General features: G+C 43.2%; 1 protein-coding gene across 9 annotated transcripts in view; it reads left to right on the forward strand.

Annotated features, from left to right (window-relative positions):
- The window catches only part of myo9aa (myosin IXAa), a 235,602-nt gene that overhangs the window by 174,904 nt on the left and 48,104 nt on the right, over positions 1 to 12,594 (forward strand). For all 9 annotated transcript variants that reach the window (XM_060940904.1, XM_060940907.1, XM_060940911.1 and 6 more), the window contains 6 exons: positions 69 to 138; positions 8,935 to 9,063; positions 9,272 to 9,311; positions 9,400 to 9,522; positions 11,944 to 12,024; positions 12,108 to 12,218. In XM_060940904.1, coding sequence (XP_060796887.1) covers positions 69 to 138; positions 8,935 to 9,063; positions 9,272 to 9,311; positions 9,400 to 9,522; positions 11,944 to 12,024; positions 12,108 to 12,218 — 554 coding nt within the window. The remainder of the gene's footprint in view (positions 1 to 68; positions 139 to 8,934; positions 9,064 to 9,271; positions 9,312 to 9,399; positions 9,523 to 11,943; positions 12,025 to 12,107; positions 12,219 to 12,594) is intronic.

Here is a 12,594-nt window from a genome sequence, read left to right on the forward strand (position 1 = left end):
GTGTAAAGTCAGGTGAGTTAGCGAAAGGCTCAGCATATGTAAGAGTTGTGTTGTGTGTTTTGTTTCAGGTGTGAGCAGGAGAGCTCCTCGTACGCCACTCTCGGACCTACAGGGCAGCAATAACGAGCGCTCTAACCGGTAAGAACTCTGAGCAGAGTCCCGTATACAGTGGTTTTAACCCTTTGGGGTCTGAGGGTATTTTCTGGCACTAATGATTTTGGCATGCTCTGCTTTTGTTGTCAGTTTCAACAAATCTAAGCAGTATTTTCAAAGTCATATGATTTTTGTATTCAGCATACGTTCAGCTTAGACCCCGAAGCTGTTTGTTTTCAGGATAATGGCTGGCTGATGAAATTATTGGCTGGCTAGCTGACTCAGCCAAAACCTTAATGGCTGCTGCAGCCACCAAAATGTTTATGGCTACAAATGGCTGATACTGGACGTCACTGTGTGGCATATATCCGGGCGAATGGATCAAACAAATGGGGGGAATAAATAGCAAATTACCACAGGTCCCCTGGTCTCTTACTTCATTGTAAATATAAATCTAGCAAGATTGTCGTTCAATGCTAATAATAAGCTAATCTGGATTGTTCGAGGAAGGCATCTAGCTATCTACTCTCACTAGCAATGACCAGTGAAGGACTGGCAGCTATCTTACTATGATGAAAGTAGAGTGGTGGAGTACTTTTTTTTTTTTTTTTATCAATCTCGAAGTATGTGAAACAAACAAACAAAAAAAATACCTTTACACTTCCCCTCAGCAGCGGCAAAGAATGCAGCCATCTCGTCGATATCGGAGTCGATTGATGCTCTGGGTGGGTTCCCGGGTTCCCCAGTGTATCGTGGTAACGGTGTGAGGGGCGGGAAGCCAGACAGGTAGTCACAACGGCAAGCTTGTGGTGGCTCTCTGTGCTGTGATATCAGTTCTAAATCTCTACAGTGTATGCCTATACATCTCTATTGTGTTACTACTAGTGTGTACAGTTGATAATGTTTGTGTCACTTTTCTTGTAGCTCATGATGTGGATAAACCCATTATTTGATGTACACAATTCTTAGTGGCTCAGCCAAATTTTATTAGATAGCGGCTCAAATTGGCTTACAAAATTATTGGCTGGCGGCGGCTCAAATTCTAAATGGCGGTTTTAGCGGCGCCTGGCGGCGGCTTCAGGGTCTAGTTCAGCTACCGCGAGTTGGCCTAGTAGTTAGCATGTCCGCCTCCCGATTGGGAGATTGCGAGTTCTACTCGTGGTCAGGTCATATCAAAAACGGTCATAAAAATGGTATGTACTACCGTCTGGCAAGGCACGCTGCAATACAGATGTAAGTGGGGAAGTCAAACTCTCATGGTTACCAGAGAACTAGCCCGCCCCCAAACCCTAGCTGTATAGGCAAGAGGCTGAGGGCTATCGAAACTGAGATTAGTGCCGCACCTATACGCCTAAAGAGCTGGTTAGTATCGGGACAGGAGACTGCCTGGGAGGACCAGATTCTGGTGTGAGAGGTACTTTGACTTTTTTTTTTTGACAGGTTCAGTTACTACATCTATGTAGTATGTATATCACTATTGTATTTCAAAAAATAACAGATTAATGAAGATGGTGTAAAAAGCAGTTTTAGAACTGTGGTGGAATGTGTGGAAAAAACATGACCTTACCCATTGTGATGAACCATTTTGATCACTTGAGGTGATTCTGTTCAGTCTCAGGAATGGATCAAGCACAAACTTAAATCCGCTCCATTGATTCGGACAATTAATTGGCCGTCACAAAAAATGTATGTTCTGTTGTTTTGGGATAAAGGGTTGGTAGTGGGAGGGGTATTCAATGATGAGAGTAAAAAAAAAAAATCCATTCAATGAGAAGAGTGTAAACCCCTCCCACTGCCAACTCCTAATCCCATCAGGTCAAGTGATCAAAACGGTTCGTCATAATGGGTAAGGTAATGCTTTTTTCCACACATTCCAGCACAGTTCTAAAACTGCTTTTTACAACAGCTTCATTTGTTATTTTTTAAAAAAGTACAATCATGATATACATACTACATAGATATTATTGTAGCTGAACTTGTGCTGAATACAAAGTCATCTGACGCTGAAAATGCTGCTCAGATTTGTTGAAATTGACGACGAGACAAGACCAGAGCATGCCAAAATCATTAGAGTGGCAGAAAAAGAGGAAGAAGAAAAGCGAGCAAACAAGTGACGGGGCACATTTTATTTTGCTCCTCAAGCACGCAAAGGTTATGCATATCAACCAGTATGCTCATGAGAAATAGACTAAACATTTACACTTACTTGAGTTGATCTTCGGCTAGATCGAGTCGTAGTTCAAAATGGCACCGCTCATCAGTGTCGCAGTTCTCGAGATTGAATTGAATCGCTGTCCTGAATCACCTGAAGTGCCTCCTGAGCATAAAATCCACGTGCCATCTCGCAGCAAGTTTTACCTCCAAACAGGTAGCCTAAACTATAGCTGACCGATTTTATCCTGTCAGGTTTTATACCTGACAGATTTTATCCTGGGGGGTGTATAGAGAGAGAGAGAGAGAGAGAGAGAGTTAAAATAAAACGATGATATAATGTGTAATGTTTTTTTTATGCCTACAGGATATGCCATAAGTTAAACATCTTGGGAGAAATGCAAACAAAAGGTTTTATTTCTAGAACTTGCTCAATATGTTCTTTCACTTTTATTTCCTGTGACTCGGACGATTCTTTCATCCTTGCTCAGATACATCATGGTCTGTAAAAATGTAAAGAAACTCATATGGGACACCCTATTGTATGTACACTGATCAGCCATAACATTTTAAAACCACTGACAGGTGAAGTGAATAGCATTGATTAAAGGCCAATTTATGCTGACAACGCAGTCCTCGCAGATGGCGTCGCAGATGGCGTCTGTGTAGCCCCTCCCCCTTCGCAGACGCTCTGCGCGCACCTCCCAAAAATTGTGACCACCGCAGAAGCCTCGCAGACAAGAGGGCTCCGATTGGTCCACTCTACATCCACTGTACACGCACTTCCGCTTCCCTACTTTCCCGGTTTGGTTTGTTTTCACGACCGCCATTTTTAAAAACACGAGCGAAGATGGAGCAGCACGAAGAGCGGTTGATCGAGGAAGTGAGGAAGTACGTACATCTATACGACTCCAGTTCTAGTCATTATAAGTAACCGGAGGATAAACACTCCACTAACCACACCCACCAACTACTCCTAGCGATTTCGCGACTTCGCGCCCCCTTGCGTTGTTGTGGTGAATAACATCGCGCACGCCTATTACTCCCCGCTCAACGATAAATTACAACTGTCTGCAAAAGCTTTGTCGCAAGAGCATGCAGAGGCCCTATCTCATTACAGACAGCAAGAGAACAGGCAGTTCTTGAAATTAGTGTGTTGGAAGCAGGAAAAATGGGCAAGCGTAAGGATGTGAACGACTTTAATGAGGGCTGGATTGTGATGGAGAGATGACTGGGTCAGAGCATCTCCAAAACGGCACACCTTGTTGGGTGTTCCTGATGCGTAATCATTAATACCTACCAAATGTGGTCCAAGGAAGGACAACCAGTGACAGGATTGTGTGTGGCAGAGGCTCATTGATGCACATGGGGAGCAAAGGCTAGCCTGTCTGATCCAGAACAGCTACTGTCGCAGAATACGTACTGTGTACAATATACATGCATGTTGATTTTCATGATGGGTGGCAATAATTCTGGGGTCAACTGTGTTTGTGAATCCTAATCCACTTTTCCATACAAAGAACAGCCTATGGATGCCGAAAATGACATCTTTGACCAAGTGGGGAAATGAGTAAATAACAAAAAAGAAATGCACTTTTTCCCCCTCCTTTTTAAAATAATGATTAAAAAAGTGAAAACTTAACATTTGACTCAGAAGAGGGGTGGATAAGATCTCTTCTGACCTTTTAAGGAGAACAGATAAGCATGTAACAACCATGGGGATGCCTCCTCCGCTCCATAACTCCTAAATGACTCCATGGTATTGGGATTAGCCCCCGTGTCCTCAGCGAGTAGCTCACAACAGCGCCTTTGTTTTCCCTCAATGTGATTTGCAAACGTGCACGCTGGCTAGGTTACTAAGTGAGCACTAAACTCCATGCAGCTGCTTCCTGTGGTGTTAAAGCACAGCTCTGCATTCGCTCAGAGGCCACAGTTGAGAGGATGCACACTCTCTCCACTGAATCATCCCCCACCACCACCACCTCCAGTCCACAGCAGTGTGTCTGAATTACTCCCAGCCTCGCTCTGACTTTTTACAGCAGGATTCACTCTCACCCAGGCCCCAAGCAGCATCTGCTTCTGATAAACAGCAGCGAAGGAGTCCAGGTTCACGGAGCCTGAAACTATTTAGATGGTTTAACTTTTTTTTTTTTTTGCATACAATATAAAGATGTTTGTCTTAATTTTAAGCACTGGATTGAATGATGGACTCGACAGGCAGCTCGAATGAAAATTCAATGCATTCAAAAGCAAGACAAATACACCTTTATTTTTGGTGGTGTTATCATGCATGAAATATGAACCTAAGAAACGCTGTTAGTTTGTGGAGATTTTTCTTCTAGTCATGAGCAGGAGTCTTTCGATTATTTATAGATCCAGACTGCAAGAGAATTTATTTGTTCAAGGAAGTTTGGTTCATATCATTTTATGGAAGTAATATTATTTACAGTCCCTGCGTACAGCATGTCCATGCATGCCAGAGGTTTAAATCAGCCAGAGGTACTGGACCGGCTATTATTGCTGTCATTTTGCATCTGGGCCTGGACCTTTGGGCTCTGATGTATTCTTAAGCATGTTGGCTGTAACTCCACGGAAAGCAGAGTTCTCCCGAAGCTAGACTACAGCTTGCTAAATTTTAAGAAAATCCTGTTACAGCCTTCTCAGCCAAATTGAACTCTTTTTAAAGGAATAGTCCACCGTACTTCCATAATGAAATGTGTTGTTCTCTGAATTGAGACGAGCTGCTCCGTACCTCTCCGAGCTTTGCGCGACCTCCCAGTCAGTCAGACGCGCTGTCACTCCTGTTAGCAATGTAGCTAGGCTCAGCATGGCCAACGGTATTTTTTGGGGCTGTAGTTAGATGCGACCAAACTCTTCCACGTTTTTCCTGTTTACATAGGTTTATATGACCAGTGACATGACACAAAGTTCAGTTACACAAATTGAAACGTGGCGATTTTCTATGCTATGGAAAGTCCGCACTATAATGACAGGCGTACTAACACCTTCTGCGCGCTTCGACAGCGCATTGATACCTTCTCTCCTCTTCGGGCACAGCCAGGTGGGCGAATGCCCTGGTCCGTCCGCCCTGTCTTAAAAAAAAAAATGGTACAACTCGAGCCCCATGGTAAAATTGGGACTTTGTCATTTTTCCGCATGAGGCCCATGGTAAAACCACACTTCCAGGACGGGCTGCCGTCTGCCTCCCAAGCCGGCCGAGAGCGCTACTCGTCGGGCACGGCCAGGCGGGCGAATGCCCTGGTCCGTCCGCCCTGTCTTAAAAAAAAAAAATGGTACAACTCCGAGTGAAGGTATCAATGCGCTGTCGAAGCGCGCAGAAGGTGTTAGTACGCCTGTCATTATAGTGCGGACTTTCCATAGCATAGAAAATCGCCACGTTTCAATTTGTGTAACTGAACTTGTTTCATGTCACTGGTCATATAAACCTATGTAAACAGGAAAAACGTGGAAGAGTTTGGTTGCATCTAACTACAGCCCCAAAAAAATACCATTGGCCATGCTGAGCCTAGCTACATTGCTAACAGGAGTGACAGCGCGTCTGACTGACTGGGAGGTCGCGCAAAGCTCGGAGAGGTACGGATCAGCTCGTCTCAATTCAGAGAAGAACATATTTCATTACGGAAGTACAGTGGACTGTTCCTTTAAGCACTTTTCACTGTTAACAAATTGTCTACTTTTAAGTGATGCATCATCCAATTTGTTAATGTTAAATGACCCAATGAATAACCCTACTCTGATTTAGTGCTCGGGTCCTTCATGTCCACTCGCTCCTGAGCCAAATGAATAAGATGCACTACTGTAAAAATGTTAGGAATGCACTGACAGCCTTTTATTTTGTTTTGTCGAAATAATCACCAGCCCCAAAACATTTCCACTTTCAGTGGAATTTAGTGCCTGTTCCCCACAACTTGCTTTTACTGTGCGTGAAACTGAACCATCAGTCCTGGGCCTTGTGCTCTCTGTGTGGGGTAAACTCACCAGAGCAGGTTTAATTCACACACGCACAACTGCAAAATAAACCTCTCGGCAGCCACAGCCCTCCTGCTGCCCTTCGAGATGGATGTGCTGTCGCTTTTCTTTCCCTGGACACTACAAAGACTTGGAGCGGATTTTTTTTTTTTTTGAAAGCCCGTGCCTAAGTGGTTTGTGTTAAATGGTTTTCACTGGGATTAGGGTTAACCGTCCTGACCACTTAAAAGCTACAAGAGCTTCTGTTTGTTCAGCCAGGGAACAGGAGTGGCTTTACCTAGCAAGGCCAAAGCGCTCTCACAGGGATTTGACTCTTTTTAGTAGAGTGCTAGCAATCAATCCCTACTTTTAAAGGTGGTGTACGGTTTTGTCTTTGTTTTTTTATTTTTTAGATATTCAAAGCTGTGGAAAAACAGCAATACAAAAGAACACTAGTCTCTCAAAGCCGAATGAAAAATATTAACCGTTTTTATATGCATTCTTAAAAGGAGTCTTGGCTGTAGTGAGCATCCACTAATTAAGGTATTCCACGAAATCAAGTTGTACATGAGCTGTTAGCTGACGAAGTGCGTAGCACCGAGTAGGCTATAAGCCATCTATGACGAGATTGAGTGGAATAACTGTTTTGTTCTATCCACATTCACTGGATTTTGAAACGGAGCATTTAAAAAAATTTTTTTTTTTGCAAATTCAGTAAATAAAACCTTGATACAAAACGTTTGACAATCATTTCCGCTTACAATGTCAACAAACCGGTGAAATGACTGTAGTAATCTGTGAAAAATGCTATAATACCGTATTGGCCCAAATATAAGACGACCCTGAATGTAAGACGACCCCCCCCCCCCCCCCCCCCCCCAAGTTCATCTTTGGGGAAAAAGTTTTTTGAAGACCAAATGTTCATTCATATAAAGCGTATTTATTTCAAAATTCTGTTTAAAACTAGAGGCTTTTGTTTTTCACATTTAAATAGACGTCATTTCAGTCTCATTTCCGTGAACACTTTTCATAGAAGTAAAAAAAGAGGCTAAACTGCAGGCTACTAGACAAGCCAAATTAAAACATTTAAATTGCATTAATTCAACAAATTTGTCAGGTTTAGATTGAAAGTTCATAAACTTCAGAATGTCATTGCATTAACTTCCCATAGCCTACGGGTATATGGAATAAATTTGCAGAACAGTGCAAATGCTTTAAACAATACATTAAGGTTTACAATAATAAACAACTGAAACAATGGAAAGGGTAGTTTGCTAAATTAAAGCTACTCAGCACAGAGATCCTCAGCCTCACTTTGCTCACTCTCACTGTCCTCACTTTCACTTTCGTTTTTGGCGGCATTTTGTCTAGTCCGCGAATTTAAGACGACCCCCCTTTTTAAGAGCTATTTTTTACAACAAAAACAGTCTTATATTCGAGCCAATACGGTAATTCTTGGGGGGGGGATGCGGTCTGACCATCGAATACCTTTATTCCATATTTTTTTGGGGGGGATTTTCAGGGTTTTTTGGCGGTTGGCAAACCAACTTAAAGGTGCATTACCGCCACTGACTGGGCTGGAGTGTGGAGCAGGCGATATGGGGGAGACAAACAAGACAACTATTTGTTTCTTTTAAAAATTTAACAGGAAGAAACTTTTCTTCTTGTTGATTCAGCAACACACTCTGCCATTTTGTTTTTCTCTACTTGTGGTCGATGAGCTGGTATCCTAGTAGTAGAGTAGCCAATCGGAGCGCACGATTGCTCATGTCCAGTGAATGTTGATGGACTAAATCACAATATACACATGGTTAGAGAGATGGTCAGTGCCTTTTCTGTAATGTTTGAGAGAAACTGAAAGGACTGCCAATGTGCAACCATTTCACACAGACGTGTCCTCTATTTGGCTGTAAATCAGTTCCGAAAGCACATCCTTGTAGAGAAGGGCTGGATTGTTGGTTCACTTCAGGCTCCCTTCGTCCCAAGCTGCTGATTATACCTTTTTAAAATGATGTTACAGGATCATAGAATATGACCTTTTGTGGGTCTACAGACTTCCATCTCTGGATTCCTGCACTCCATGTGAGCACACGGGCTCAGATGTACTGAGATGTTGAGTGTGTTAACTCTGCGTTGGAATGTAATCAGAATGGTGGTGTGCCTGTGGGTTAGACCCGCAATTACTACCAACACAGGCTTGTGGTGTGTTCTGTCTATACCGTTGTGGGATCATGGCAGGTAGCGTTGTCGCCTCACAGCTCCAGAGTTCAGGTTGGGGTTTTGTCTGAAGGTTTGCATCTCCCGGTGACCATGTGGGGTTTCTTCCAGGTTATCCGGTTTCCTTATTCCTGTCAAAAGCACGTGGTTGGCGACTTCCCGCTCAGTGTTCCCCGAGAGGCTTTAGATCCATGGCGACCCTGAGCAGTGCTTCCTGAAGATAAATGAACGAATTATGGGATCGATAAAATAAATCCTAACTGGATCATGTTTCCCTGAATGGCTCCATAAGCTGCACAAATGCCAGAACACCATTTAGCGAAAGCACCAACAGCTGTAGTCAAAATTTTCAGCGACAGTACTGTTTCAGTTACAATACTTAGCAGCTTAAGTCATTACACATGGAGCCCATGTGCATGCAATTTGGAAACAAAGTGTGAAATACTTGTAAAAATGTGCGCGCTTCACTTTGAGCGTTCACGCGTGTTTAATTTTGCTCATCAGGGACGGCAGGAATGGACGCTCTGGGAGACAAAGCCGATTATCCTCCGGCGCCTCAGTCATCGATGAAGATGGGATCTTCTTCAACTCTACCAGCAGCAAGCTCCTCGAGAGAGCCCATGGCATTCTGATGTAAGAACTTTTTTCCCTTGTTTGTCACATTCCCCAAGAAAGAAAAGTGCTGGCATAGCAAATTTGAGCCCAGTACCAGTCTTTATAAGCAAAACCAGCAATCCCAGAACTCATTTTGAGTTCTGTAGTACTTGAAGTAATTCTTCAGTGTGACCACAGTCAACTTTTTTTTTTTTCTTCTTCTCCTCCTTTTCTCTCCCGTGTGCAGGAGGAACAAAAACTACAAAATGAAACCCAGTCTTCCGAAGGTGAATATTACAGAAGTACTGAATTGTCCTTTAACTATAGTTGCTAGAATATCATGCTGATGTTGGTTTTTGGTGTTGTGCACGACAGCACCTGTTGGACGTGAAGTCTCTCAGGTACCTTAGCAGCCTGACACTGTATGATCGCATCACCAAGTCCTTGCTGCACCTCCACAAGAAGAAAAAACCTCCAAGTATTAGTGCTCAGTTTCAGGTTTGTATGGTGTTCTCATTTTCTCTCTCTCTCTCTCTCGCCCCCACCTCCCACCTTGTTACACTACGTTCAGACTGCAACCTGAAACGACCCATATCCGATTTGTTGTGAAATCCGATTTTTTTGTTAGGCCGTTCACATTACCAATTATATGAGACTTGTATGCGATCTCCAATATGAACGGAAAACGACCCAAAAGTGTCCCGCATGCACAAATTGACACGTAATAAGCACATCTACGTAATGCGTAAACAAAAAAAAGCACACTCTTCAAGTTTAATGATTTTTTTTTTTTTAAATTATCTGGTTAGTGTTAGTGTGAGGTCTCGTGTGTGTTTTTGTTTCTGAACTGAAATGAAAACGTGTAGCCTGGTAACGAGGGTTGACTCCTAAATGTCTCTCTAATTTCTATATAAGTGCACTACGTGTTACTAGGAAGTAATGGATTTTTAAACTCTATATAGTGCACTCGAGCTTCAGTAGGCGGTCATTTGGGATACGGCCGCTGTATTACCAAACTCTTAATTCAGGCTTAATAATTTGCACATATTTATTTCGTCATATTAATAAACTTTTTCTACATTTTTATATTTATTTAGATTGTTTATAGCCAGCTGAATTCTGCAACTTCTCTCAGCGCTGGCTCAAGGTGCAGAAACACCAGTGCAGTTTGCTATGGAGATGAGGCGAGACCTGGCGATGTGGTTTTTGTGGCGGCGGCGGAACTCGCACAATAATCTGATTAATGTGGGCAGCAGAGTAATGAGACCGAAGGTGTCAAATTACTGGAAATTTCCAGAACAATCTTATAATCTTGTAGTACAGGATGGTTTAAGTTATAAATCAGTTATAGAAACTGTTTTATTTAATCAGGCTAACAGATCAACATCCAGGTCCCTACCAAATCCACCATTAGCTTGATCAATTCTCATCTCATTATCTCTAGCCGCTTTATCCTGTTCTACAGGGTCGCAGGCAAGCTGGAGCCTATCCCAGCTGACTATGGGCGAAAGGCGGGGTACACCCTGGACAAGTCGCCAGGTCATCACAGGGCCGACACATAGACACAGACAACCATTCACACTCACATTCACACCTACGGTCAATTTAGAGTCACCAGTTAACCTAACCTGCATGTCTTTGGACTGTGGGGGAAACCGGAGCACCCGGAGGAAACCCACGCGGACACGGGGAGAACATGCAAACTCCACACAGAAAGGCCCTCGCCGGCCACGGGGCTCGATTGATCAATTCTATAAAAGTCTATTTAAATTCTGAAAACTGTACAAATGTTGTTTTCCACCAAAGCGGCGGGATTAGCCAACGCAGAATAGTGACGTTTGTCTCTTGATGACGTGTAGGTCGCATGAATGCGACCTGTCCGGTCAGACTGCAGTCGCATGTGAAAATAACGGATATGCATCGGATTTAGGACCACACATCCAAGCGGCCTGGGTCGCATGTGAAAAAATCGGATCTGTGTCGTTCAGATTGTCAATAACAAATCGGATACAGGTCGCATATGGGCAAAAAAATCGGATATGGGTCGTTTCAGGGTGCATTCTGGGCGTAGTCTTATTCTCAGCCCCGTGCTTGGCTGACCACAGTTGTCCTACCCTGCCCATATTTATGAGCCTCAGCAAAAATAATTCCATTATGTCAGTTGTTTACCATTCAGTAAGAGATTTTTTTTACAGTCCGTTTTGACTCCATGCAATTTCAGCTATTCTTTACAATAATTATTTTTTCATCTGCTTTGTTTAATGGCTGCTCAATAAAAATGCATTTAATGTTTAATCGGTCACGTTAAACAGCACAATCTGCCGTGAGCCCTTATCTGAGGTGTAGCGTTTTTAAGAATACGGGGGATTCTAATATCTCATTCTCAGCGAGAACGCATCAGAGAACCATAAACACCCATCGCTGTGTGTAGTCACACAGCCTCTGGCAACAGATCTGCACAAATGTGTGGATGATCTCATTTCCCACATCCTGTTGTGGGTCTGATTACTCTCGTTTTGGAAGAAGAGAAAGTGAATTCCTGACCACCAAAATAGTTGCTTTTCCTTCCGCCCTTCAGTTCAGACACTGGGGCGTGCGCGCACAAACGCGCAAAGGGCTAAGGTGGGGCCCGGCTGTGAGTGAAGTCGCTCCAGTTCCTTTGTCGTCTAAGATGAACTCTGTCTCAACTCTCAGGAAGTAAATCACAGCAGCCCATGCTGATAGCTCGCTTTGCATCGCTCTCGTTTATTACTTTAAAATAAAGCATATGCGCACATCATAAAACGATCAATAGATCAAAAATGGGCTCAAAATGTTACACGAGATGCTCCCATTTTAAGTTCAGCCTGTCGCATGGTTTAACATAAATGACGTCAGTGTCGTAAATGACTTGTTTTATGTGCTCTGTCTTTCTCTCAGGCATCTCTTAATAAGCTGATGGAGACTCTTGGCCAGTCTGAGCCCTATTTTGTGAAGTGCATCAGATCAAATGCAGAGAAGGTACATTTGCATAGTCGCACTAGTACCTCTAGATATTATGAAAACAGGAAGGTGTTCATTTTCCTTCTTTTTCTTCCTGTAAGCTGCCCTTGAGATTTAATGACACTTTGGTGCTGAGGCAGCTTCGCTACACAGGCATGCTGGAGACTGTGCGCATCAGACAATCCGGCTACAGCATCAAATATACCTTTCAGGTATGCGTGTACACACACACACACACACACACACACACGTGCGCGCACACGTGCGCACACACACGGAGTCCATAAAACATTCTCAGAACAACCTCAAAGTTGGATTGGACTTTTCTTCCTTTGTTGAGGGGTGTATAAATTTTAGATCATTTCCTGTGTTTGGTCATAACCATGGTATCCAAGGCTGAAATCACTCTTTCCAGTTTGTCGTCTGCTGTGCCTAGGTGTGGTCAGCGAGCGTGACTTCTTATTATTGTTGGCATTGTTTTTACACCATGTGCCAGGAGGTCAAAAATGTAATCAATTTAGAGTTTTTGTTCATTTATAATCGTTTTCTAGGTGAGCTGACAAGGCATCAAGACAACATAATAGAACT

Source organism: Neoarius graeffei, chromosome 15, assembly GCF_027579695.1.
Source record: "Neoarius graeffei isolate fNeoGra1 chromosome 15, fNeoGra1.pri, whole genome shotgun sequence".
NCBI classification, from domain to species: domain Eukaryota; kingdom Metazoa; phylum Chordata; class Actinopteri; order Siluriformes; family Ariidae; genus Neoarius; species Neoarius graeffei.